A 27,670-nucleotide genomic window follows, 5' to 3' on the forward strand; every position below is an offset into this window, starting at 1 on the left:
AAACACTTTCGACATCTGGCAACACTGTCACTACCTTAATCACTACCTATCGGCTATCACTACCATACTCTTTGGTGGATTCCATTGCTTCCATGTTCAACTCGAGTTCAGGGTAAATAAGTTTTCGTTTATTTCTAAAGTGAGTTTCTAATCTAATTACAAAAGGCTAGTCAATAGTTATACCAAACTAATAATGAGTGTGAATCATTTGCCTCAAGTTGACCGCGAGTTGGATTTATCAAATACAGGTCGTGGTGTTTGGCTTGTTAAAGTACCAAAGTATATAGCAAATAAATGGGATAAAGCCCCTGGTGAAATCGAAGTGGGCAAGCTAAAGATTTCCCGTGTTCCCGGGCAACGGGCACAAGTGCAGTTGTCCCTTTCCGAAGCTGTGTTGTGTCTTAAAGAACCAGGGGAGCAGTCTATACCCAAAGAACATCGTCTTAATGTTTCGAATGTGACGCGACAGTCTTTGGGAGTATTCTCTCATGCAGTCCGTAAGTATACCATCACTAGAGGATGCCCGCGGCTTCGCCCGCCTGGATTTCGGGTTTTTAAATCCCGCAGGAACTCTTTGATTTTCCGGGATAAAAAGTAGCCTATGTCCTTCCTCGGGATGTAGCCCATGTTCGTACCAAATTTCATCAAAATCGGTTCAGCGGTTGGTCCGTGAAAACGTAGCAGACAGACAGACAAACAGACACACTTTTGCATTTATAATATTAGTATTAGTATGGATTATGTTAGTGAAAGAAAAATTACCTCTGCTTAAGCTTAGGTACGTATTTTTGATATATCAGTGCTTGACCCCTGTCATACTAATGATAAATTGATGATTAAATGTCATATAATAATTTCATAACACGAGCCAATACTAAACATGCAACCAAACTGGGTTGTGATGGGTATGACAAGCAATCAAAATCAACATGTTATAATTCTTATTGATTATTAAGTTTACAATTATATTGATACAAAGTCTCTCAGCTCCTAGATTCCTCTTGATATAAACTAGTGGTAGATTATATTACTAATACCTATTATAAACCAATGTGAAAGTTGTAACTCCTTCAGACCATAATGTCTGAACCAATTTGGCTGAAATTTAGTATAGAGTAAACCTGGAATTAATGCTTAAAGGCTACTTTTTATCTCGATAAATTAAAAGAGTTCCCACAGAATTTTTAAAACCCTAAATGAACACAGACAAAGTTGCAGCATTTAGTAATTAGATATATTATTCTTAATCAAATCATAACTTAAATTTTCCTTTTTAGCTTCAAACACAGATGCTGTGGTGCCAGAATCTGAAAAACTATACATGGAAGGAAGGATAGTACAAAAGTTGGAGTGCAGGCCGTATGCTGACCCTACTTATTATAAACTCAAGTCAGAGTCTATCCGAAAGGCTTCTATGCCTCAAAGACAAGTGCAACAGCTAGAAAGAATTGTACAAACCTTTAGACCAGTTTCAGATCACAAGCATAATGTAAGACACATTTTATTTCAGCTTTGGCTGTTTTATTGCTTCATTCTTTTGGCCCTATTTCAACACTTAAATGTTCTCTACCCATTGTACATGATTGTTTGATTTATAGATTGAATACCAGGAGAGGAAGAAAGCTGAGGGTAAAAAGGCTCGTGATGACAAAGAGGCTGTGCTCAATGTACTGTTTGCAGCATTTGAAAAACATCAGTATTATAACATTAAAGATCTCCAAAAGGTAAGTGTAAACTTCAAAGTGCATTTTGTGATAGAGGCATATTAGGTTGTGGCCATGATTTGCGAGTGTTGTGGGCACACTGGTAAGCAATGCAGGTCTGGCTGTGAACCTTAATTATTCTTTTATGCCAGTGACTGGTGGCAATAAAATTACCTTGAGAAATGCTGAACCAGTTTTAGTGAAGCTTAAATGCAACCTATTTTCATCATTAATTCCAGAGAAGTATTTTATTTGACAAAGATTACCTACTTACTAAAATCTCAAATCTAAATTAAAATGGCAGGTCTCATTGAATTGCCATCCCTTCCGTAATGGTTCCTGCAGATAAGGATAGTATGTACTGTTAGTCTTAACAACAGAAACAATGCTCTACAAAACCAAAGCTGCTGATTATTCATCATGATCATCAATATGATCGACTCATCACTACTGAGCATGGTTCTCCTCTCAGAATGAGAAAGATTAGGCCATAGTTTACCACACTGGCCAAGTACCGATTGACAGACTTAACATACCTTTGGAAGCATTATGGACAACATTCAAGCATGCCGGTTTCCTCACAATGTTTTCTTTCACTGTTAAAGCAAGTGATATTTAACTGCATAAGATATAAAATGCATATAACTCTGAAAAGTTAGAGGTGCGTGCACAGAATCGAATCCTACACCTGATGTTGTATAATAACTTATCATTTTTGTTTTAGATCACTAGACAACCTATTGTATATTTAAAAGAGATATTAAAAGAGGTATGCAACTATAATTTGAAGAACCCCCATAAAAATATGTGGGAGCTGAAACCAGAATATAGACATTATAAACAAGATGTACCTGTTGAGACCAAGGAGGACAAGAATGGCTCTGACACTGAATAGAATTAATTTTGTTATATTTGTGGTAATGGTGATATAATTAATAATAATGAATTTAATGATATTTGAATAAAATGAATTTCTATTTAATAATTCAAAATTATTATTAGGGTTCTGCACTCAAAGGGTTCCAATGGGACCCTATACCTAAGGGTCCACTGTCCGTCTGTCTGTCAGCGGGCTGTATCTACTATCTCGTGATATGTAGAAAGTTGAAATCTGAAATTTTCACAGAATATTTCTATTGCCGCTATAACAACAAGTACTAAACATAGTTTTAAAATTATCGCCATGAAAATGAAAAAGAAATAAAAAATGACACTTCTCGTACGATGGTACGGAACCCTTCCTGTGTGAGTCCGACTCTCACTTGACCGATTTTCAATGACATTTCTTGCATGATCATTGATCACATCTCCATATTAGAACCAGTGTGGGATGAAATGAAAGATTTGCATGTTCGTAATTTAACTTTATTTTCTTTAATGTTATTTTTGATTTTTTAATTTTTACATAATAAAATTGACAAGTTTTACAAGAAGGTATAGAATTCAAATATCAGTAACAAACATTTATATTAATATAAGTATGTTGATTGATTTAATTAATTAAGTATATAGATTGAGAAAATTGCTATATAAATCGTAACCCCCCGTCCACACACTGCCCGTGTGGCATGGGAAGAAGCGAGGAACGGAGGCAGAGACGTAGGCGGCCGCGTTATTCGCATGTTCCTCGTTCATGCCCATCGCTCCCTATTTTGTCAGTAAGTATGCAATAGCGCACACGCTGCCACATTTTCGATGTCCATGTTGCAAAGGCAAGCGACGTAGTGCGGCGCGTCGCGATTAATTGCGCGAGTAGAGCAGTGTGTGGACGCATAGTTAGCCACAGAAATGTACTTACGTATATTTTTAACAACAACATTCAATACTATGGAGAGTAGGTAGTTACCATAATGTTGTATTGGTACAGCTCCACTATTGGGATTCGTCGTTAACTTCTGTAGTCAGTTGCGTTGCTAAATACTATCGTAAAAGCCCGAATTCGATCCATTTATATATATCCCGGAAAAACATAGTTTCCGCGGGATTTTTAAAACCTATCGCTTACCACTTCGGGTTAGTGCAAATTTGTGCAACGATACGATTGCCGCCGATCACACAGTTCACAACATCACGACTCACGAATCATTTGCCGATTTCCGATAGTGTAACCCAACCATATTATGTATATAAATATATGTAGTATAAGATTCGATTGCTAAACTCTTAAATATTCCTTAAGATCTCTACTCCATGATGGATCATCACAAATCAAAAAATAATCAAATCTAACGTGAAATATCAGGTTATTAAAAAAGAAAAACATGTTATATTATACCATAATTAATCGAAACAATGGTGAAATACAGATTCTATCACGGAACAACCCGTTTGTGAAAGAAGTTGTATTTATATTCTGATACAATATTAACCCCTTAAACCATTACTTCTTTATTTTTAGATTTGCAGTAAGAGTTCATTAAAGAACTAAAATAATATCATTTTATAAGTATCTTTTTAATTTTATGAAAAAAGTCTGTAGATCTTATACATAGATAATAATTATATAAAAAATAAAAATTAACATTAAATGTTGAAACTTTGTACAGTTGTTGTCACTTGTGTGATATTTCTGACCACCAATGTACAAAAGGTGGCGCGCGAATCGCATGCCGGGTATAGCTAGTTATACATAGAATAAAATACACTAAATAACTATTCAGTCGTGAGATTCAAAGTCGATATAATCCAATGTCCGGTAGTCGAGTAGAATTTTCAATTAATGACGTCGTATTTAGATTTTTCGATGTACCTGGCGAGAGAGCAGGACAGCATGGCGCCCAATAGAGGCAGCAGCGCTGTTCCTACAGCAATTCCAAACAGTATATTCAAGTTATTCGTAAGATACTCCGTTATCACCTCAAAGCACCCCTGAAAATGGAATAAAATTAACCATTTAAAATATGAAATGTGACGGCTATACTCACGTATTTAAGTAGTCGATGTAAGCCCGACTAGCTTCGAACCTATCCGGGGTCCGTAGTAGGAGTGTAGTAGAAGTAGTTTAAACATTAAAATGACCATCCTTTGAAAGTTCCTTTCGATTTGACTTAATCCATGCCAATAGAATAGGTGAATGTACAGAAAAAAAAAATCATGACTCATGAGGAAACCTACAAGCTTGACAGTTCTTCATAATGTTCTCAAAGGTGTGTGACGTCTAGCAATCCTCATATCGAGCGAGGTGGACTAGTCTCCTCTCAGAACGAGTAGGCATATGGGTCATATAGGTTGATCGTGATCAACCCCTCGCCGGTTCCATCTGAGGTTCAAATCTATAGGGCGCACTTTGACTTTGCTTAGACTTAAGTTTCAGTTAAAACGAGACAGATTTTTGCCAGCGGTATAGCGCTGTCTCGTTTTAACAGTGTCTTAAGTCTGAGCAAAGTCAAAGTGCGCTCTATAGATCTCAGCCTGAGAGCTCCTGTGGCGTGGAAGCTTTCAGATGGATCAGTGTTACTTGCGCGAATTCGGGGCGGGTCGCTAGTTTTCATTAAAAAAAAAGAAAAACATTGGATAGGTATATAATATTTATCTTACTCTTTGGTAAACGTCGCTGTAGTTGGCCGTTACGCAGCGCGTCTTGTCCAGGCAACAGGAGATCGGGATCACTCGCTGGGGAGACAGTCGCATCCAGTCCGTATAGTTAGACACGCCGCAGCACTGCAGCTGTTGAAATACAAAGAACATCTTAAAATTAAGAGCGCCTTATCTATACTCTATACTTACTTAATAAATAAAATTGAAGTGACTGTCTGTTTGAACGGGCTAATCTTCGGAATGGCTGAATCTATTTTGACGGGACTTTTACAGACAAGTAGAGGATAAATCAAGGAGTAACATAGGCTACATTTTTAAGCGACGTTAAAAAATGGAGTTGTGTTTTTCTACCTATGCACTGATATCTCCGAGATTTCAGAACCGATTTGCGTATTTTTTTATCGATAAACTTTGCGACATTGTTCCATAAAAAAAATTGGATTCAAACTCCTCAATCCTGATGCTGCAGGGGATCTGAGCAATCCACGCGGCTGAAGCTGCGGGCATCATCTAGCATTTAATAAGTCTTAATTATGATAACACCTTGCTCATTTTGGGTATGGTATTTCCAAACACTTCATTTGCGCTTTTAGCGTGTATACTAACTAGTTTGGTATTTTGTGTAAGTAAGTAATCTTTCACTATCGCAAAATGTAACAACTTTAATTTTGCGTTTTTGGCATTATGTATTTAAACGGTTAGATACAACACGTAGAAATGAATCACTTCGTTGAAAAAACTTGTAAAAAAATTACCGTCGATTGAGCAAAATCAAAGTTGGCCTTTTCTGGATTATACGAGATGATCGTTTTTGTCAGTCCATCGTGCAGACCTCTCGTGAAGGTGTCCCGGTAGCAAACCGCCGATGCGCCGACTCCCGCGTCCATCATAAAAATGCAGACCAGAAATCCACCATACTGCAAAATACGTAAGTATTAATTTCCTTTACAAGGTCAGTTAATATGTAGGTCAACATAATATTATTTCGATGAGGTCAACAGATCTCTGCGTGTAGGTATCTATAGCCGCACCATGTAATATTATCGGGCGTATCACATCGCACGCACTTTGCTGACTTTTATATGCCTAGGTAGCTTAGGTACATTCTACATTAAAGTAGCTGCTGAAGTAAATTCATAACATGTCATTAATTTTTTTTTAATAAAATTAAATATTATTGTTAAATAATAATAAAAATAGAAATGGTCCCGAACTATTTACCCTTGCAGGACACCTATTCGAGTAGACTTTGCGAAGGTTTTTGATGTAACTTTTTGTGTCATATTTTATGTAGCTTACTTACAATGTACAGTAGCACGGGTTGTCCTTTAATGATGCATGAGAATGCGACGGAACTGATGAGCACGATCAGGCTGGCGATGCCAATGATCACAAGCGGGGCAGTCCCCGAGAACTCTGGGGACAACTCCATATACTTATAAAGGTCGAACTCCGCCCACAGCCCCACAACGAGGATGAGAAGGCCCGTCAGCTGTGAAAGTGTTGCATTCGCATCATTCAAACCAAACTCATACAAAGAACACAAAGAACGTGACAATAAAGAAAAGAAAAACCGTTTCTGACTTCACGTTTTGTGAAAGTAAGTATCAATTAGAAAGATAACTTTAATTAAAAAATAATAGTCGTAGGTAATGCTATTCAAAATTTTGCATCTTGTTATATTTTTCACAATGATTTAGAGTAATCAAATCAATGGTTTTTCGAGATTCTATTTGGATTGTCCCCAATAGTTAGATAGGTACCTATGTTTGCGGAAGATCACGACAAAAAATGTTTTAGCTTTTACTTTTTTTGAGAGCTTTTGGATGTAGCAGTTTTTATTTTTACGCGCTTTTACTGAAAATAGACAGGTTTAACATTTGGTTAAAAACTTACCCAAAACACAATGTTGAAAACAAAAAGTAAAGTCTTGAGGCAAGCTATGACGGCCACGTTTTTGAATTGGTTGCCCATTTCCGTTGAATTTGTATTACATTTTTGTTAGAATGTTAATAATGGTGAGCAACGTGTTTGACTCGGGAAGCCGGAGTGGAGCTTATCAGAATATGATAACAGTGCGCGCGCTGCTGCAGAACGCATGCGCCGATAAATTGGCGTCTCCCTATTGTTTGTAAATATATCGGTACACATTCATGAAAGTTTATTTTGGGCTTCAGATTATCAGCAATTATATGGCTATTAATAGATCTTTTGTTTCCATTGAGATAGCTTCGATTGATTGAGCGTGAAAGTACAACCGAACTTATCGAATTAAAAATAGAAGTAAAGAACGTTGTCACGTTTTTAATACGGTTCTGTTTATTTTAGTTAGATAGAAATCATCTAAATGAGTTGGGAGCTTTTAAGTTTACCTAACTTTATTTATTTTGGTGTACCTCTTTAGGCACTCTGCATAAAGTGCAGTTCAAGCATATAAAATTAAACTAAGTAGGTATTCATCTCAAAATGTAATAAAAAATTTAATAACAAGTAGGCACATAGTTATCTATTCATTTTCTACATTGTAACCTAGTTAATTCAACCAAAGAAGAATAATTGAATTAAAATAACCAGTTTATATCCAAGGTGAGTTAAGTAGCAGCGCAACTTGCAGCGGCCGAGATATTAATAGCTTTAACTTTTGCTTTTCTTTGAATACCCACTGCAAGATAAATACCAGCCTCTTAGAAGTTATTAGTTCCTTTCTTTCCCTGTTCCGAGCTTAATTGCTTAGGCAAAATGCTTGCCCGTATAATATGTTAGACCTTTCAGTATTTTGTAGTTCTGTTAGTCGTTCAGAAGTCACCGTGCAGCGCGAGCGCATGCTTGCCCGCTCGACCGTTCGTGACTAGCATTCGAGCTTCGTAAAAATTTACGATCACTTTATACAAGTAACATAATAAGTGATTCTCAACTTTATCGATTAATCTATAAGACCGATGGTGATTTATTAAAAGACCATCAATTCGTTCAACATGGTGTCTTCCGTGAATTTACTAGTAGCCGGATTTATATTGCAAATTACGTTCGTGTCTCCGATTGCTGAAATTGAGGGGGATGATGGTGAGATCCTCTAATGTTATATTTTTCAGGAATATTAATGTCAAAATGTTTAGTTACGTACGTACGCACGTAGTACTAGTTACTTAAATGGCTGTTTTGCAATCACGGGAAGTAAGTTAGGTACCCTAAAGATTTTGATTATTTTCGTACCTACTTATCGTTTGATTGCGTTGACTTAGGAGTTTGATTTTTTCACAGTTTCAAAGGATTGTAGACCAAAGTAGAAGTACACATTAATTTCAATTTGATACCTACCGCTACACGTTCCTGAGAAAAAGGGTCTTGACAGACAGACGAACTATTCTTTTGAGGTACGGAGCTCTAAAAATGTAATCCCTTCGTCTGATTAGGAGCCCCATCTCTTTTTCGTGAGCATAAATAATATTATTATCTTGAAGTGGTCGTAGGTACCTAGTTATTTACATATGTAAAAAAAAAACCGGCCAAGTACGAGTCAGACTCGCGCATGGAGGGTTCCGTACTCGGGTATTTTTTAGACATTTTGCACGATAAATCAAAAACTTTAATGTATAAAAATAAATAAATATCTATTTTAGAATGTACAGGTAAAGTTCTTTCATATGATACCCCACAGTATCTTACTTTGAAAATTGAAACACATTATAATTTTTTTTTAATGATGTAACCACAAATTCACGGTTTTCGGATTTATTTCTTTACCTGTGCTACCTACCTGCAAAAATCTTGATTCCAGGTCAACGGGAAGTACCCTATTGGTTTTCTTGACAGACACGACAGACGCGGACAGACAGATAGATAGACAAACAACGAAGTGATCCTATAAGCGTTCCTTTTTTCCTTTTCAGATATGGAACCCTAGTAACAATATCGTTCTTCAAAGCACGTTTGTTTAAAATTGCCCTTTAAACTTTGGGTTAGCATACGACATTTAAAATGATATGCCTCTTTGTTACCATTGTTGCACTTTAGGAGAAAACTGGGTCGACATAATGTCACGTATTCGGTATTCTGTTTTGAGGAAAACAGTTTCTGTTTTGTTATGATTTTTCTAAATGGACTGTGCTATTTACTGTTGATAAAAGCTTCCTACTGTAACTTCTGCTAAAATTATAAAGACTCTGATATGAGGAGCTAGGGAAGCAACTAGTTGTATGGATTACGTTGAAAGCGTAGCAGAAGTAGTTAGGTACTTAGTAGAAGTTTCAGGTAAGTAGTTCACTAACCCGAAATTTAATTGTACGAGAAATCGTTTAAGTTGACTGCTTTATTTGCTTCACCCAAGCCGCAAGAGGATTGGTACATTTTGACAAGCCATTCATATTATGTAGCCGCGTTCTTATAGAGATAGGTAGTTTATTTTCTCCCTTATGTCTAGGAAAAAATCGGAATTTGATGTATATACCTATGTATATATGTATGTATATACCTAATTTGATGTATATTGCAATTTTGCTAATTTTATTATAAAATTATTATAAATGCGAAAGTGCGTCTCTCGAACAGTCTGCAAGCATTTCACGACCCATCCGTTTAACCGATTTTGACAAAATTGTGTACAGAGGTAGCTTACATCCCGGAGAAGGATAAGTTTCTTTTAATCCCGAAAAATCAAAGAGTTCCCACAGAATTAGTCGCGGGCATCAGCTAATTGTTGAAAAAATGCTGATATGGCTGAAACGTACTTACCTATTAATACCTGCCTATTCTACAGTACCTATCTAAAGTATTATCTTCCTATAAATAGTCACACAACACTTCAAGTGAAATGAATACTAAAAGCGATAGAATATAAAATATGAATATAAATTGAAAGAGCTCTTGCAAATTGCATTCATGTCTACTTTTTGTTGCTCCTGTATAAAATTACATAGAATTATCTAAGTTTAATATCAGCAACGGAACTCATAATTATTTGTCCCACGATAGTTATTACGTATAAGAGTCGTAACAATGGTGGTTTACTGCAAATTAGAGATTTTCACACTCTTCACAATAACGGTTTCATTGCCATCTGCAACGTCGCGCGTCGTCGTATCACAGGTCGTATCGCGTCCCCCGTTCCGGTTTTTATCTTCGAAAATGACATAATCATGAAAAATAATCGCAGTCCCGTTTTCCTATCTTATTTAGAACAACTCCAGTTGAGAGCTTACTGTGAATTGATGCAACTGTTATTATCTTTTTTGTGCTTGATGTCCTTTGGCAAACTTCTCACGAATGCCTTAGAACCTACCTATCAGCTGAATCGCCCCGGCTTCACAGGGGTATGGTATGGATAGGGTTATAGTTTTTCTACTCAGAGATGGGCACTGTAGGACTCTTCTCCGAGTTAAGTGACAAGTGATAACTTAAATAAAATCCGTTCAGTAGATACTTTTTAAGACAATTTCATATAAAGCTTAGTACCTACTTAAGTATTTTGAAGGGATTTTTCCTATGCATCTAGGTACCTAGTAAGTAGGTAAAAGGTTATTATCGCGTAGCAATTAATGAAGAATATTGCGTGCAACTCGTCATAAAAGTTTAAACATCATGGCAGGGAGTGATTATGTTGTAGTACCTTACCTACAACGAATGTACCTAGGTAAGTCTAATCGTTGCATCAGAAACGCAATCTTACATCGGGCTATCAAAGTACAGCTTTGACCGAATTAACTGTACTGTATGAAACAAGCTAAGCTGATTCCGAGCTCCATGGTATGAAACAAAGCGAATTCAATTATATCATTATCGCTTCATCTTTTTGTTGTTTATGTGACGTGGTCTAGATTTTTAGCTGGTTGGTATCGCTCGTACCGCCCTTTGTTGGGTGAATTTTATTTGTATCTGCGAATATTAAATTTGGCCATCCAAAGGGGTAATGCTGCCAGCATCTTGGGTACACTTTCTCGCTGCGGTGATCTCGATGAGGTTTAAGATTTTTTTTTTCTTTAACTTTTTAACTTTTGTTTAACTACACGCGTAGTAGCTCAGGCACGTGTTTTACCAATTTTGGGAACACTTTGACATTTTTATTTCTTCTAAGTAATTCTTCGTTCAACATCTGAAAATCGAAAAGTATACCTACCTTTTTTTTTATCGCTGGGAAATGCTTTTACGCATCCCTCCCGGAAGCAGAGCTGATCACGCTGCTTCCGGGGGGATATGTGGGACTCGCTGGCAACCAGAATACCCACTAAAACCCAGCGGGGCCGTCTGCGTCATGACGAGACGACACAGGAACGCAGTTTGCATACCACTGTGGTCTGTGCCGTCTCAACGATACCGCCACATTACTGGACATCCCTATGGGATGCCGACGCCTTGTGTTTAGTTATGTCCTCATTTAGGGCACTATGGTTAATGGTAAGTACCCATCGTGAATAAATGCTTTGAGTTTGACTTAAAATAAAAGTATCTAGGATGCGAATCAAATTGTCCCTTCGCTATTGAGATAACGAGCACTTATCCGGCGAGCTACATCTATCTGCTGTCAGCTATCAGATACAGTTCCCGTTCACCTGTGATAGATCACCCGTCACCCGTGAGGGCAAAAACCTGTCCAATAGGTACCTACTAGGAGTATGGCCATCGTTTGAATAGTATTAACCCAGACCTACATTAGGTCAATGCCAAGATGATGGATAACGTTTTTACTGCTTGAAATAAGGTGACGCCTTTATTTACTGTTACATGTTATATCTTGATAGGTAGTTACCTACCTACTGAAATGACGGCACTTTTTAAGTAGGTAAAATATTAAAAAGATCGTTTAGTTTGTTCATTTGTTTTTGGTCAAATTCAGAAGCACATAGGGGATAGGAATCACGTACCCACGTACCTATTGCCTTAGGTCAAGTACCAACCGAAGCTTTCTAGTAAAAGTGGAAAAGTTAAACTAAATAAGTAAATAATGTTAAACACATTCAGTGCAGTGTGCTAAGCAAATACTCACTTAGACTAGGTTCTGTATGTATTTTTAGCAGCTTAGACAAATTTTACAAAATAACATGAAGATGACTGTAAGTAAACGTTTTTTCTTAGCGTGGTTACGGGAGAAGCGATAGGTATTCATAGCGTAGCGCGCTCTAGACAAAAGATGTTTGGTTCTCATTTGACCATTAGTTTCAAAGTTTAAAACTACCCACACATTTTTACAGGAATCTGGGAAACCATAGACACAGTTATTTGTTTCTAGAACGTATCTACCGCATAGTTTGATAAGTTAATGACAAACATACTACGTGTGTATGGAAAGCGCCGGGAACCGTTGAGCCTCGATAGCTCGACGGTTGAGGAGCAGACTGAATTCCGAAAGGTCGGCGGTTCAAACCCTAAAAACTAATTGTCGTACCTAAGCACTCCTAGCACAAGCTTTACGCTCAATTGAAGTCATGATTAACATGGCTAATATTCTTAACAAAAAAGAATTCCTAACTACCTATTTATTTTTAAAACACGTTATCCATTATTATTGTCAAACATCTATCTCGCACCACATAAATCACCTGACTTTGAAAAATGTTTACCGCTTCAAGTGTTTAACGTGTAATCGACCCAGTTTGCTTGTTTGTTAGTTTTTGTCAATAGGTCCGAGTCTGACCCAGCGCGGGCGCCGCAGACCGCAGGCCACAGCGTCATTACATCAGTTCGTGGTTGGTATTATGGATGCGCTAACGGTCGCGCGACTGGACAGCCAAGACAGCAATACTAATTGAGGTAGATCCGATAAAATCGGTAATAGCGGCACGAGAAAGAGTAACCATCGCTTCACTTGCAGGTTCTTTTCGATATGTCATGATTCATGAACAACTTATCCCGCTACGCTAGTATAAGAGTATAAGATGGATAGTTTCTCCTATTGTGTGACTTTCAATATGATTTGTTGCATCAGAGCACCTACCGTCCTTTAACTAAAAAGCTGTTGTGCAAAAAATAAATGCCATAAAACGCGAGAATTTTAAAAATTAATATTTCTAGAAAAACAATGCAACGTAGCTTAGGGCCGAATTAAAAACATGGTTTTCCATACTTAGTATTCTTGTTAGGAACATTAGTTTTTGAATGTACCCACGTTTTCCGTCGATATCTCAATTATTATTTTTTGCAGTTAACGCCTTTTTAGGTATCTAATCTAATTAAGCTATTTTAGTTCATTTCAAAAATTTTCAACAAGTCAAGAGTACTCATAAAACTCAAATAAGCAGTCTTTATAACCCAAAAAACTAAGGTTACATACCTACTTTACCACGACACACTTCCCCCGTATATGAGTATGACCCCCGTCAGATTTATGTGCGGTTCGGCTGAATTCAAATGTAAATGTCGCGCCAAACAGCTTTATACTCTCATTATTACTAAGAAATGGACCACGCGTGACTTTCACTAAACGCGTTTAGATAGCTGTTTTAATTTGCTAAATAATTGCTAAAGGAGCGGCTTTAAGATAACTTATCAGCTAGATATTTGATCACTTGTCACAAAACGACTTGTGACAGACAAATGTCAAAGCGTTAAGAACATCGCCACTTGATTTTTTGTCGTTTAGAAAGTTTAGAACATCTGTCGTCAATTGATTTGCATATTATATTGCAGAAAGCGCGATAAGATCGACCGATACGGTAGCACATTCGCGCGGTTCATGAATCATGGCAGAGTTCACTTTCTTTACGCAGCAAATTACCTACGAAGGATTAATAATTCTAATGTTGGAATGTTTTCCTTTGATGTATAGATTTAAACACTCAACGCTTTAAGATATATTATACAAAGACATTGTTTAGTCCGTTAAGGCTATAAGCATTTTACCTTAACCAGATAAGTATGCAGAATGTGTAGCGAGGTATGCAGTAGGTGGATGTAGGACGACCGGTGGAACTTAAGCTACTCGTATGTCCTTACTACCTATGTACCAGGTCGCTGACCGGGCCTCCTTTAGCAACTGCGTTTAGGTCAAAATCGCTAAGTTTATAACTTAACAATTACCAACCTTTCTTAAGTTCTAACTTGGGCTCGTCTCCATTAAATTCGCCATTTTGTCGCCACATCAATACACGATTAGTAACGGCTCTTTAACCTTATTTGAATTTGCCATTTTCGATTATGGAGTCTACCTACACCAAGTCATATTTATATTCATTCCAATTTTTTATTTTATCGTTTGTAATTTTGTTACAATCGACAACTTTCAGTCTTATTCAAGAGTGTAAATATCACAGAATAAGTACGAACAGACTGTTTGTATTTGAATGTATATTTGTGTCACGCTGAATACTTTTAGGAGTGTCTCTCAAATGTACGAAGTCTATGATTTAACTAATTCCGTCAGACAATTCCTCAATCGATAGAGATAAAATGTAGAAAAATAATATTAAAAGTATTGAGTTCGAAAACACAAAAGGCGTAGATAACTTGAAAAGATAAGAAACAGAGAAGTCATTAAGAAGTGAAGGCATTACGCCATCAAGAGTTATATCCATCATCTATCCAGTTGCGCAACTGAACTGTTATTCACTTTTATAAAACGATATACATACAACCGTTACTGGAGTACGCGGTCAGTTTTCAATTAATATAGCGATTAAAGAAAAAACCATACCTAAATGAAGAATTGAGTCAATCATCTATTTTACCTGGTTTTTAGGGAAAAAGTAAAGTAGAGTTCATAAAGAAGTATACCATTTAGATTAATGCATTATCAGGGACTACCTAGCTAGATACTTACTTAAAATGACGACATAACTATTTTAGCTGTTTGTGTAGGTAAAGGCAGGACGTACCTACTTAGTTTTCCAAAAAAGTTTCTTTCTCTGACTTTTTTATGAAGTATTCATGATGGATCACTTTCCAAAGACAGGAAAAACTTAATGTCGAGGAAATAATCGGGGTGGATTTTATAATGAAGTTTGGAACCTCACTTCGAGGTTTAAGCAGACCTTAATGCCATAAATTGATGGTCCTATGAGTAGATCCATAAGTAAATATCTTTAGTATCTAATCTTCTATTATAGGAAAATGGAAAGCAGGTCAATCCACCTAATTGGAAGGTAGTAAATGACTAAAGGCATTCAGTGCAAAATCCAATGGCGGATTTAACAAAAGCGCGTCTTGGATGTGAGCTTTAACAATGATTTGTTCTACATAGAAATAAAGTGTAGGTAGGTACTTACCTAACAATATACTCGTTGGTTCAACCCATACCTACCCATAATCAAATTACTTATTTACATTATAAAATCAATCTATCCAAGTATCCAACTAGTATATATATTTGGAGTTCTGTGTACCCAACCGTGGTTTCGGGCATCTCTAGTCTCTACCATTTGCACAAGTAAAATGAGGCAAGAATTTCGGGGTTTTTAACAGTGCGGACTAAGGTGCAGTGCGTTTTGTTCTGCTGGCTCCGTCAGTGGGTCATTTTTAATTGAATACAGCAAAAAACGACGATTATACACGCACGGCCAACTTTAAAGATTCGGATTTACATCGTTTCTCTGCCATTTAACACTGTTAAAATTCTAATAGAGACGTGTGGAATCTTCATCTAAATTATATGCACCAATTTTGATCGGTCATGTCCTAATTCAATTTCATCTATGTAATAAAAATAAGTAATAAATAATAATGCATACGTTATTGAGGTGGACGTTAGCCAATAAGTTTTTTATTTTTATTCCATTCAAGTTAGCCTTGACTGCACTCTCACCTGGTGATAAGTGATGATGCAGTATGGTGGTAATGCAAAATGTAGCGCTACCTGCGCAAATGCTGCTCTTGAAATAAAACTGTCTTAGCTCAGGCAGTAGCTACTAGCTAGGTACGAAAGTTTGCTATACGTCTCGTCAATTAAAAAAGACTTTTCAGATATATACCGCTATTATTAATTTCAGCGATATGTGATCGCTGTGTAATTTCAATGCTCGATGAATCTCCTGGCTTGTAGGTAGTGGGCCCTTCTGGTGTTAGCACTTTCCATCACATTGCTTTATGAAGTAAAACAATTTATGATTTATCATGATCAATGGATTTATCAGCTCTGACAATACACGTAGGTACATTCTCTTTAGTGACAGGAAGAGCAACGCGTGTAAAATTCATTGTTTGATGAATATCCGTTTCGCACCACACACTTCACACAATCGAGTCCACTCCGGGCGCAAGCGCATTGACCATAAATTCGTTAGGTGGAACCTAAAATGATCATTACTTGCCATAAAGCCAACATTGTAGTCTATGTATTTTGAGGTTGCTATAACGTGCTTGCTGTACCTTCTTATCAATCAAAAACAAATACTTACATACAAATAATACAAATACTTACAGTTCAAAACTAAGACCGTATGGCGTATACTATGTACCAGGTACCTAGTTAAAAAACCGGTCAAGTGCGAGTCGGGCCTCGCTGTTTTAGGGTTCCGTACATAATAATTATGGACATCATATTTTGGATGTATGAAATATTTCTTTTCCGAGCTAGAACATCGCCGAAAACCGTAATAGAAAAACCGTAAGAAAAAAAAAATCCGCACCTTCTTCGTGTGCCCCTCGAAAAATAATTTATTGAAATTTTTAATTCAATATATATCTATTTGGTTTGGGGTCAAAGTTCTATACCAAATATCAAAATTTCAGGTTTGTAACTCATTTCGTCTACGAGCTAGAGACCTATGACATGCGGACAGACAACAGACGACGACGGCCAGACAGACAGACAGCAGAGTGACATTAATAGAGTTCCGTTTTTACCCATTGGGGACGGAACCATAAAAAACTTTTGGGATCGTGCACAGTAGGTAGGTAAATAAAATTAATCTATTTTGTAGATAGAATTTTGTAAACAACATTAAGGTTATAAAAGAATAATATCCATGGCATATTATACCTACTGGTATATTAAACGCTGCAGGCCATTTGTTTGATGTGGTCTTCAAAATACAATAGGTTTTTACGGTTCAGTCATCAGCATCCGTCATTTCATGCATGTTTCATACCTACGAGTTTACATTAACGTGAACATAAACTCTACTGTTGCTCGACTAATTGCGATTGTTTGATGTTTGTTTTATTACATCTCATGGTGGCAACTTTACAGAGAAAGTTCTAGTATTAAATTTCAAACTGCCATCAGTTAAAACTACCTAATACTTAAAATTCTTGACATTCTTAGTAGTTAGGTACGATCCTAGTAAGACCAAATAAATTATGGTGGAAATGAAATAAGTGGTTATGAATAAATTATGGTGGATGAAATCTCGGATAGGCAACTACATGATTGCCGCAACTTCGTCACGTCGATTTATGTTTTTAAAAATCCCTTGGGAAATCTTTGTTTTTCCGGGACCAAATAAAAAATCGAAAGCCTATCGTCGCTGTAGTATATAGAAATTCTGCTACGTAAAAAATGGCAAATTTTCAGGAGACTCTTTTAAACTTAAATTTTTTGAAACAGTATGCTTTAATTTTAGATCAAAATCACTTAGATAAAAAGATTATCTCTTGAACTAGCACACATGCTAAACGGGTTTTGACATGCACACACGCCTTTTAAATTATTCAAAATGACATCAAAACCGAAAATCCTAAAAAATACATAGCGGATTTTACATGCGCAGCGACGCTATGTCCTTCCCGGAATGCAAGCTATCTCTGAACCTTTAGTGGACCGCGAAAAGCTAGCAGACAGACACATTTTCATATTTATTATATTAGTATAGGTAGTATAGATATGTTCCAGTGGTCAGGTACCATCGTAACTATAGGTAGAAACCTATCGCATAAGGCAATTAATTTTTTGGTATCCTCACTAGGTATGTCAACATGGTTCAGATAAGTCTATATGTATTTGAATAGCATGATGGCATTTTCACACCACTGTAATGTAGGTACCTATCCCATCTGTGACACCGGAGTGCCGTGTCGTGCGAGGCCAGTGGCTACGTCCGGCCTCAAACAATATACCTGCCAGAATTACCTAATATTAATCAGTAATCACATTTTACATTTCAAAATGGGTACAATAAGTACCAACCCACACTCTTGACAAACTCTGGACGAGTGTCGCGTGACGCTTTAAATTGAAACATAGCTGTGAGGTCCGAAATAGAATTCATATCAATAGTTTTTGGTCTACATGTAATGTACCTACCTACAATAGATCTTAATGAATCTTTTGTAATTTTGAGTGCACTTTCCAGATATAATCTTTGATCATGATTTTCTTTAATTTTTACATTGTTATGGAGAGAAAAATACCGCTTAAAACGTAACACTTTATCGCCCCACATAGATAAATTTCCCATTACCACGGCTAGCGTGTGCTATTACTATGTATCTGGGAGGAATACCGTACGGAGGGCTGCGCTTGCGACGCCTGCAGGTGTCGCTTAGCGGATTAACGACCTACCTATACTCACATTTACCTCTAATTCAATGCACAATTTAAATTCTTAGTTTCTTACTAAGTAGTAGGTGAAATGCGAGCCTATGTGTGAGACATTGGCCTTTTCAGATGGAGTTTCGGAGTTCGATTCGGGCACGCACCTCTAATTTTGCGTTTTAAGGAATTAAATAATTAATACTGAGGTAATTTAACGATGAAGGAAAACATTGAGAAGACACCATGCCTGAGAGTTCTCCACGATGTTTCAAAGGAATGTGATGTCTGTAAAATCCGCACTTGGCCCGCGTGGTGGCTAAACCGTTTTCATTCTGAGAGGAGACTCTAAGTATATAATGGGTCAGCGATGGGTTGAGATGGGTGACGATGAATAGGTAACTAGTTTATTACTTTGATATATTAGGAGAACAGTGGGGTCTATTTGCAAATTATTATACGAATAGGTAGATACTTATTGTTTACCCAATGTTAACCAATGCCAGAATCTAATCTCAATTGCTGCTAAAGCTTATTATTTCATCCATCTTCTAAACATCACTAGCAAACAAAAAATACTAGAGACGACCTTACGACTAATTATTTAGATAGATTAAAAGTTAGGACTTGGAGACGAATTCTATAACCATACGTTTTGCTCTAATCGATTTCTCTCTTCTCCCATTCCATTCCATCACTGATTACTTATTTCTGAGTTTTTGTAATCGAGAGCTATCTCATTACGTCGGTCATGTTACTTGCTCGATGACGGACAGCTCAGTGAGCAAGTCATTGGGTTAATAGGGTACGCGGATCGGTGCATCGCCGAGGCATCCGACCGTCTCGGGGTCTAAGGAAACCAATTACCTACTGAAATTGACTCGGAAAATAAAGTGCTAATAGCGTAACGGTGTTTGTGGATGACAAGATTATTCACTTATAATAAAATGGGTACGCAACAGCGCTGAAACGATTTCTTTTGTGGTTTCGTATTGACATAGAAAAAATGGAACCCTCATGGGATCACTGCGTTGTGTCGTTGTCAAGTCAAGATAAGTCAAGGGAGTAAAACCTATAGGATTATTTTTTATTGACCTATCATTTGGCAGGTAGCAATGTCTTATAGTACATATCTATGCTTATAGCACGAGTAAATGGAAAAATCCGAAAACCGTGTACCTAGTTACTCACAAGTGTTATTTCTTGTACGGAACCCATCGTGTGCGAATCCGACTCACACTTGACCGGTTTTTTCTTAATACTTGGGGTGGTCTGTATCATTTACAGTTTATTTAGATTCAATAAATAAAATTGAACAATTTTTTTGCAGAGGTGCTACATCTTATAGGAGAGCCGGACTTCCGCGATGTTCGGCTTCGATGGGAGTACGGCAAAACTGAAGAATCGGATCCCAGGAAACTGTTGGCTTTTCAAATACACTATTGCGAGTTGCAAGCCTGGGGCCAGTACCGATGCAGAACTAAGGTGAATTATTTGTGAATTAATCGAGCTTGAAGTACCTAATCTTTTTCCTTTTTTAGGGTTCCGTTCGGTTCTCCTAGAGTCCTCCTCGTGAGTAGTTAGGTATTACAATTTAGCGGTTAGAATATACAGGGAAAGATTAGGCATTTTTAGAGCCAACCTCCATAACAACCATACAATATGTATGTACCTATCTATAGGTCGAATCGTTGGGAATGCTCTGGTAACTGTCGGTACCAGATCAGTCACCACTGTCGAACGGGGGATAATAGCTCGCCGTGCGCGCCACACCGTAACAGTGTCGTACAACTGCCTACCTACTTATTTGCGGAAGCATATTATTATTTTTACTTTGATGTTTTTTTTTATTTTAAAAATGAGTAGACTAGCGCTTGGTTGCAATCAGACCTACCAGCAACTAGCAAGTGATGATGCAGGCTAAGATGGAGCACGCTTGCCTAGAAGACGCTTGACTTGAAGGTACCCATATTAAAAGTGGAGGAGCAAACTGATGCCGGAAGGGCGTTTCATATCCTAGCGGTTCGAATTAGAAACGAGGAACTTGTTTTATTTAATACTGATTAAATTATATTTAGGTAAATAGTTGATGCCCGTGCCTTCGTCCGTGTAGATTACACAAATATTAAACCCCTATTTCACCCCCTTAGGGGTTCAATTTTCAAAAATCCTTATATAGCGGATGTCTATCTCTATGCCAAAATACAGCCCGATCCGTCCAGTAGTTCGAGCTGTGCGTTGATAGATCAGTCAGTCAGTCGGTCAGTGAGCCTCCTTTCCTTTCCTTTTTATATATTTAGATGAAGGGTCCCCAGACCAGAGTCATCTAATCAGGAGATTCTAATGATAACATGTTGTTTTTTCAGGTACTTGACAATGTCAAAGAAGATAGGTCTGCTAAAGTGATAGTGGAAACAACTACAGCCAAGTCAGCGGTTCCAAGTGTTAAACGTGGTCGTACCTACACGTCATATATCACAGGGTTACGGATGGCAACAACCTATTCCTTTGAAGTGAGGCCGGTGAGACGCGACGCTCGAGATCTGGCTGATCCGCACTCCATTGGCTCGAAAATTATCATAGTTCCCACAAAAGGATGTAAGTGATTCACATTTGTTCAGATTTTCTAATATTCCTACAAACTTGAGTTGTAGTTCTTTACGCAAATGGTTCCGACTATATATAAATGTAGAATGGTCAAGCTAAGTTTCTCTTCGAATATCTCTATGGACAAATTATGTGGGTAGATACTCGTACATTGAGTTTCTCTGCTATTTGGCAACGTATAGAAGCACAATAACACGATTAGAATAAAATGAGTTTTCTAAGAAATTAAATACTATTGCGCCCGCTTATGTGTTAAAACACTTCCAGAACACGCATTAGCCAGAAGCCAAAAGGGGTCTTAGATTAAGTTAAGGTCGCAAAAAACATTCCCACAAAATTAAAATGTCTTGGAAAACCTATAATTTATTTTAGTTTCTGCACGAGCCACACAATGTTTGCCACACGCGAGCGAAGTTGAGGTATCTACTGGCCCATACTTCGGTGGTCGAATAGCCGTTGAGGCAGCAGATGGAGGCCCGGAAAGATGTTCAATCCAAGGAAATCCGAACAGTGCCCAGGACGCATATATCCTGAGAATACATCATGACGAATGCGGCTCAGAGGTCAACGATACTACAGTAGCCACTTATGTGATCGTTCAAGAAAACTTGCCAATACTTACACACAGCACACGCCGGTGAGTCACTTGAACAAAAAGTGCAAAACATTTTCACTTTCATGCTTGTTAGCGGATGATTTATTGGTCAAGGCCTTTCGCTTCAAAGATGCTTTGTAACTTTGGATTTTCATAGGACATTGCTAACTTAGTCTTTTATTAAATACCTACCTATAATATAGAATTAGAAAATCATTAATTCTTTTAGTGTAAATAATAATTATTATTATTGGTTTTAAATCCATTTTATTGATATTAATTTTTTTTTGTGAAAAGAATATTAGCCATGCTAATCATGACAAATACTCCCCTTTCCCCTCCAATTAAACGAAAGCTTGTGCCAGGAGTGGGTACAACAATAGTGCAACGGGTGGGGTTTGAACCGCCGACCTTTCAGAACTCAGTCCGCTCCTCAACCGTTGAGCTATCGAGGCTCTAAAGTAAAGTAAGGCGGATGAGACTCTATAAGTAATTTTGAGACTCTAGCCTAAAATCTTTTGTGAATTTGTTCTAGGTTCCTAGTGATCTGCACATACAAACCGGAAACGTTAACGGTGCGAGCTGGAATCAACCTGCCAAAAGCTAATCCTGGCGATGTTTTAGTGGAAACTAAGTCCCATGGAATAGTGGAGCCATACGACGATCAAGAACTAAATGACAATAGGCTTCAACCAGCTCGACTTGAGGCTAGGAAGGAAGAAACGCAACAAAGTGCGTTACATTTCTTACATTAATTTATTTAGATAAAAAAGCCCGATCAGAAGTCGGTTTCTTGGACCATTTAACTTAAGAACAATTTTACCAATATATTTAACAAGGGCGTTTATTGACATAACACAAATTTTTGTCAACTGATTTTATTCAAACGTGCGGTAAAGATTAAAAACGTTTTTTTTGTTTCAGGTATGTTTGGAGAGATAACCCTCGTTATGTTCCTTGTTGTCGCAGCGTTTGGAGGTGTTGCGCTTCTCATATGGAAGATGGTACCACAAGCTGGTAAAACCATGGACAATATTTCCATATCTACAGTTTCTTCCCTTTCTCGCAGCGGGATTTTCAACAGGAGAAACATTGACAGATTTTCCGATAAAAGTTCCGTATATTCAATAACACTTTCGGAAAAAGACGAAGCTGTTAAAAAGCCTAGTGAAGGCGATAATACTTCGGAGGCCTAGATATTCAAGACAAATCACCTTAAGCTTTCCCTAAGACTAATGGGTTTAAATAAACATCTACCCAAATAAGTATTTTTCTGCGGGAATAATTTTAAGGACAAAATATCTCGGGAGATAGATATTTCGAGAAATACTTCAGTCCTTATCAAGGAAATAATTTCGGGGATAATTCGTCCTTTCTCAATAATAGGCTACGACGAATTATTAAGGTTAATTACGCCGTTAAGTATTGAAACTGTAAATATAGTTGATGAACTTTTAGAATTACCTATGTTTAGTTAGTTAACATTTAAGTACTTTTAGATATTATAGTATGCGGATGTACGTTTACATCTGGCCAGTATTAATAATTCACTACGACACTATTGCCATAAGCTATCTCACTATTCACAAATTTTAGTTTAAGGTATTTTTAGTGCATAGTAGACAAGCCGCATTGCAACGCACTGATACAATATGTGATAGATAATAATATACCAAAATATACTACTGAACTAGTTAATTCAAATAACAACAAGCGGACAAGTGAAAAGCTTATATTATGATTTATCCATAGATGTTTTTGCTATGCAGTGCCATGCAATGTGGCTCTCTGGAGTTTGTGTTTGGCTTTACTGATAATTTAATAAAAGACTTTATTGACTGAAATTGATTTTTATTGAAAGATTATATAACTTGGTTCTCTTAACATTGAAAATTCTTTCTCAATCGGTAGCTCACTAAATAAGAATTGCTTTACAATATCATTAAGTTCTTCTAAAGCTAACTGAGCATGAAGTCGTACAACATTATCTTCATTTGAATCTTTATATAGTTTATTCAAAGTTCTGTAAATTGGTAGTAGATTTTCTTTTAGTTCTAGCAATGTTTCTTTTCCCAGTCCTTTGATTAAACTTGAAATAACCATGACAGCTGCTCTGCGGCATTCTATTGCTTTATCGGTTTCGATTATTGTCCAAATACAAAGAAGAACCTAAAAAGTATGAGCAATATTAGCAACTTCTATATAATCTTCTAGACTATTATTTACATCTATGGAAATTACCTCATATATAATGGATCCCATTTTATAATTCAGTACTAATGCGATTTCTGCTAAGTTAGATAAAGCAGAGGTTCTAATCAATGGATCATCATCTCTACAAGCGCATAATACTGTGTTTAGCAAAACATTTTTATGCAGTACCGCCATTTCACCTGAAAGTAAAAAGTCACTACTTATCTATTTTATCTTAATTTAGCATTAAATACACGACAAACGTGTAAAAATTAAAATAGTACTCAATTCCTTAATGAATTCAATAATTTATTACTATAATAATAAAATTTACCTAGTCTTTTAGTAACTTTAACAATCACGTCGCCAATTTTCATCCTCAATTCAGCAGCCCTATTTCGGTTTTCTTTACTTTCTATATTATTAAGTTCAGTTGATATATCCAAATATTCCTTACATAAAACACCAAGAACATCACAAGTACAATGTTCAGCAAGTGATGCTATACAATTTATGGCTGATAAGTAAATATATGAATCTGGATCCTTGAGTTGTTCCTAAAATTTACAATAGGTAAGTATTTCCGCAATACAGTATTATTTGCTAAAACCTTCTCTTGTATTGCTTTTGAAAAATCAAATACTTTATTCAACTAAATAACGAAACAACAGCCTGAATGAATTTGGAAGATTTTATTCCAATGTAATTCCTTTAATAAAACGAGAATAAAACGTATATAAAATCTATACACACCTGCAGCAGGCAAAATACGTAGTGTCTTTTAGATATAGTTTCAGGATCTGATTTATCTATAAGTTTACCAAGCTCCATGATTCCATGTGCTCTTACTGGGAGCAGATTGTCAGAAATGTTTGATAGTGCCTCCTCAAACGGACTATCTTTAGCTTTGGGATACTCCGACAATATTAACGACATTGATTCTTTACATAAAATTTTAATGTATTCAGAATCATTACTAGCCATCTTTTCTAATTTCGGTAGGAAAGTATATAGTTTTTCTTTCAAGTCACGTATTTTACTAGTATTAGATAATATCGTATTTAATAAAACTAAAGCAATAGTTTTGCATTCATCATTGGTAATATTGATACTTTTAACTAAAATGGCCTCAACAAAATTAATCACGATTAAAGGATTTTCTTGCAAAATCTTTATAACTTTTTGTGATGTTGATATCTCTGACAAAATAGTCAACATACGAGCATACTTTTCATCGTTTGAACTTAGTAACACGGGCTCATCATCCAAACTCAATAGAGTCTCTGTCTTATTCACAAGTCTCATATTATTTATATCTGCAAATATTTGAAGACATGCTTCAAATAAATTGCTTATAAGTGAACTGTTTTCAGTTGCATTGAAGAACTCCACAAAATGAACCAATGATTCATCTACTGGATAGTCCACATGAAAATTAACATACTTGACTGTCAAGCCTGCTTCATATTCTTCAATTAGAACATCAGCTTCTTTCGATTTAGTTTGCCCAAACAATAGCTCTGTTATTAGATCACACATTTTAGTTTTATCAACTAATTCTAAAGCTTTCGAAATTATATTGCTTATTTTTACTTTCATTTCACTGTTTGTACATTTGATTCTCAGAAGAAAAAGTAAGTACAAATTAGATGTTACAAATTCAGGTGGTATGTGGACCTGACTAATACATGTGCAGACATAGAGGATTTGTATACTATGTTCTACTTCTTGAGATGTTAGAATAATGGTGCCAGGTAAATGTGACTTTGCCAACAAAATGTCATAGTTAAGACTTTTAAAAACATCATTAACTAAATTTTTAACTTGCTCAGCATTATTATATCTTTCATATAAAGTCATGAGACATGAAACAGCAGTCACAAGATATTTTGTATTATTTATAGTAAATATTTGTTTCAGTTGGGCGGTAATGTTTGTTAGATAATCACTCTCATTCTGGTTTCCATGTTTAGTTGAGACTATTTTGCAAATCATTTCAACTTTTTTCCATTCAAGTCCTGTATCCATATCTTGACTATCAATAAAACATCTAATCAGACTCAATAAGCCACCTGATACCGTAAGGCGTCTACTCATCTCCTTGGCTATAACTCTTTTAACAAACAAAGGAGATTTTTGATCTGCTACATTTTGAAGCACTAGTAATTCTTTCATAAGTGTCGGTTGGAAGCAGTTACTGACTAAATATTCATATACTTGAATATATTTCTGTCTATCAGTATTTAATGTATCATACATTTCTTGAGTCATAGTAAAGTTAGGATAGGCACCAGGTTTTTTTAAAGGAGCAAATGCTAATTGTATTAATGCAGCCAAATAGTCAATTAAATGAAACGTTACTATAATATTTTTTAGAACTGGTACATTATAACTTCTATGTAAAAAATCTGTACACAATACTAAAATTTTATATTTCTGTTCATCAGATAATAAAATCGGTGGCAAAGATTGTGCTGATGCACATCTTTTTGAAAAGCTTATGCCTAAGCCAGGTATCAAACACGATGCAATGCCAAATGATGAAATTATTTGGAAACATGTACGTAGTACTTTCTGGTGTTTTACACTTATAAGGACACCATCATTTTTCTGTATTTCTGTGGCTAGAGCGTCAATTTCCTGAATAATGTTCTTCAGGAATGTGCTTAAAAGTTCATAGGAATCATTGTGTCCATTACCATTTTTGTCTATAGATGTGATATGGTTGAAAATTGTTGTCATGAATTCATTCTTACTGTCTAAAATCATACAAATTTTTTACACATTTATGACAAAAAATTATTAAGTAATTTCAATAAATTTAAAAAATGACTACTCTGTTATCCTGTTGCATTGATATTTCCAACATGATGTGATGATTGATAATGATGACACATTTTGACCCTATGGTTGTGCTCCAAACAGAATCATGTCAGAAACTTTAAGGAACATAGTACTTTATACTGAATAGATATAGGTTGGTAGGTTGTAGGTGCTAAATGAGTATTTTCTGTGTTTATTATTAAAGTGATAATTACTTTAGTACTTTAAAGTAAAACAGTATGTAACACACTACCGTACTGTACAGTATGTCTACATTCATTCACAACCACAGATGGTGGTAGTTAAGTTGAATGTAGGTACTTTGTCTAAATAAAACGAAAACTATTTTTATATTTTTAACTATACCTATCATCAGCTGCTTACTATAGTACTTATTAAGATTATCTTACCAGTTTTGATAAATTTCTCTATTCGCTGAAATATTGCGCCGACCTCGGTCATACTTATGATTTATAAAATACTGTTTTTCTTTTGTCGTGTGTGAAAAAAACTATCTTTAATATCAGGAAGCTATTCAATTTTAGTCTAATGATATACTTTTAAAATATTTTTCAGTTTTTTGTAGGTCAACAAACACAAATCGAATATTACAACAATAACAATCTGTCAAGCACAGCTGTCAAGTGCGATCAAGTCAAGTGTCAACCAGTGTGACAGTACCATAGGTAAAAAAATAATAAGCGCCCCACGCTTGTAGCTTGTGGCAAACAACAAACAGCAACAGCAAGCATCACAAAAAGCATCGGCAAACACTTCAGAGTACTTTTTAAATAATACAGTGTCTGGTTATGGTTT

At 36.3% G+C, this 27,670-nt stretch overlaps 4 protein-coding genes across 5 annotated transcripts; 2 read left to right on the plus strand and 2 right to left on the minus strand.

Annotated features, from left to right (window-relative positions):
• The first annotated feature begins 54 nt into the window (after window positions 1-54).
• LOC123865446 (general transcription factor IIF subunit 2) lies at window positions 55-2,721 on the plus strand. Of its 2 annotated transcripts, none has more exons than XM_045906484.1 (4): window positions 55-497; window positions 1,278-1,489; window positions 1,599-1,724; window positions 2,428-2,703. In XM_045906484.1, exons 1-4 carry the CDS (start codon window positions 194-196, stop codon window positions 2,596-2,598), a joined length of 813 nt encoding a protein of 270 aa, XP_045762440.1. In that variant the 5' UTR covers window positions 55-193; the 3' UTR covers window positions 2,599-2,703. The 2 variants fall into 2 exon arrangements, with proteins under 2 accessions (XP_045762440.1, XP_045762448.1); XM_045906492.1 differs by having other exon boundaries at window positions 69-112; window positions 2,428-2,721.
• Window positions 2,722-2,906: 185 nt separating this feature from the next.
• LOC123865466 (tetraspanin-7-like) lies at window positions 2,907-7,587 on the minus strand. Its single transcript, XM_045906517.1, has 5 exons — window positions 7,137-7,587; window positions 6,544-6,732; window positions 5,996-6,157; window positions 5,241-5,369; window positions 2,907-4,571 (listed from the first exon to the last, which is right to left on the minus strand). Exons 1-5 carry the CDS (start codon window positions 7,212-7,214, stop codon window positions 4,416-4,418), a joined length of 714 nt encoding a protein of 237 aa, XP_045762473.1. The 5' UTR covers window positions 7,215-7,587; the 3' UTR covers window positions 2,907-4,415.
• Window positions 7,588-7,923: 336 nt separating this feature from the next.
• Window positions 7,924-23,681, plus strand: LOC123865352. Its single transcript, XM_045906344.1, has 6 exons — window positions 7,924-8,303; window positions 19,967-20,121; window positions 21,003-21,234; window positions 21,616-21,880; window positions 22,374-22,570; window positions 22,763-23,681. The coding sequence occupies exons 1-6, from the start codon at window positions 8,216-8,218 to the stop codon at window positions 23,032-23,034; spliced, it is 1,209 nt and encodes a 402-aa protein (XP_045762300.1). The 5' UTR covers window positions 7,924-8,215; the 3' UTR covers window positions 23,035-23,681.
• On the minus strand, window positions 23,675-27,482 carry LOC123865298 (transport and Golgi organization protein 6). The gene is made up of 5 exons (XM_045906260.1): window positions 27,265-27,482; window positions 24,785-26,790; window positions 24,366-24,588; window positions 24,080-24,231; window positions 23,675-24,007 (listed from the first exon to the last, which is right to left on the minus strand). The coding sequence occupies exons 1-5, from the start codon at window positions 27,314-27,316 to the stop codon at window positions 23,690-23,692; spliced, it is 2,751 nt and encodes a 916-aa protein (XP_045762216.1). The 5' UTR covers window positions 27,317-27,482; the 3' UTR covers window positions 23,675-23,689.
• Window positions 27,483-27,670: the final 188 nt, after the last annotated feature.

This window comes from Maniola jurtina, chromosome 1 (genome assembly GCF_905333055.1).
Source record: "Maniola jurtina chromosome 1, ilManJurt1.1, whole genome shotgun sequence".
Taxonomy (NCBI): Eukaryota; Metazoa; Arthropoda; class Insecta; order Lepidoptera; family Nymphalidae; genus Maniola; species Maniola jurtina.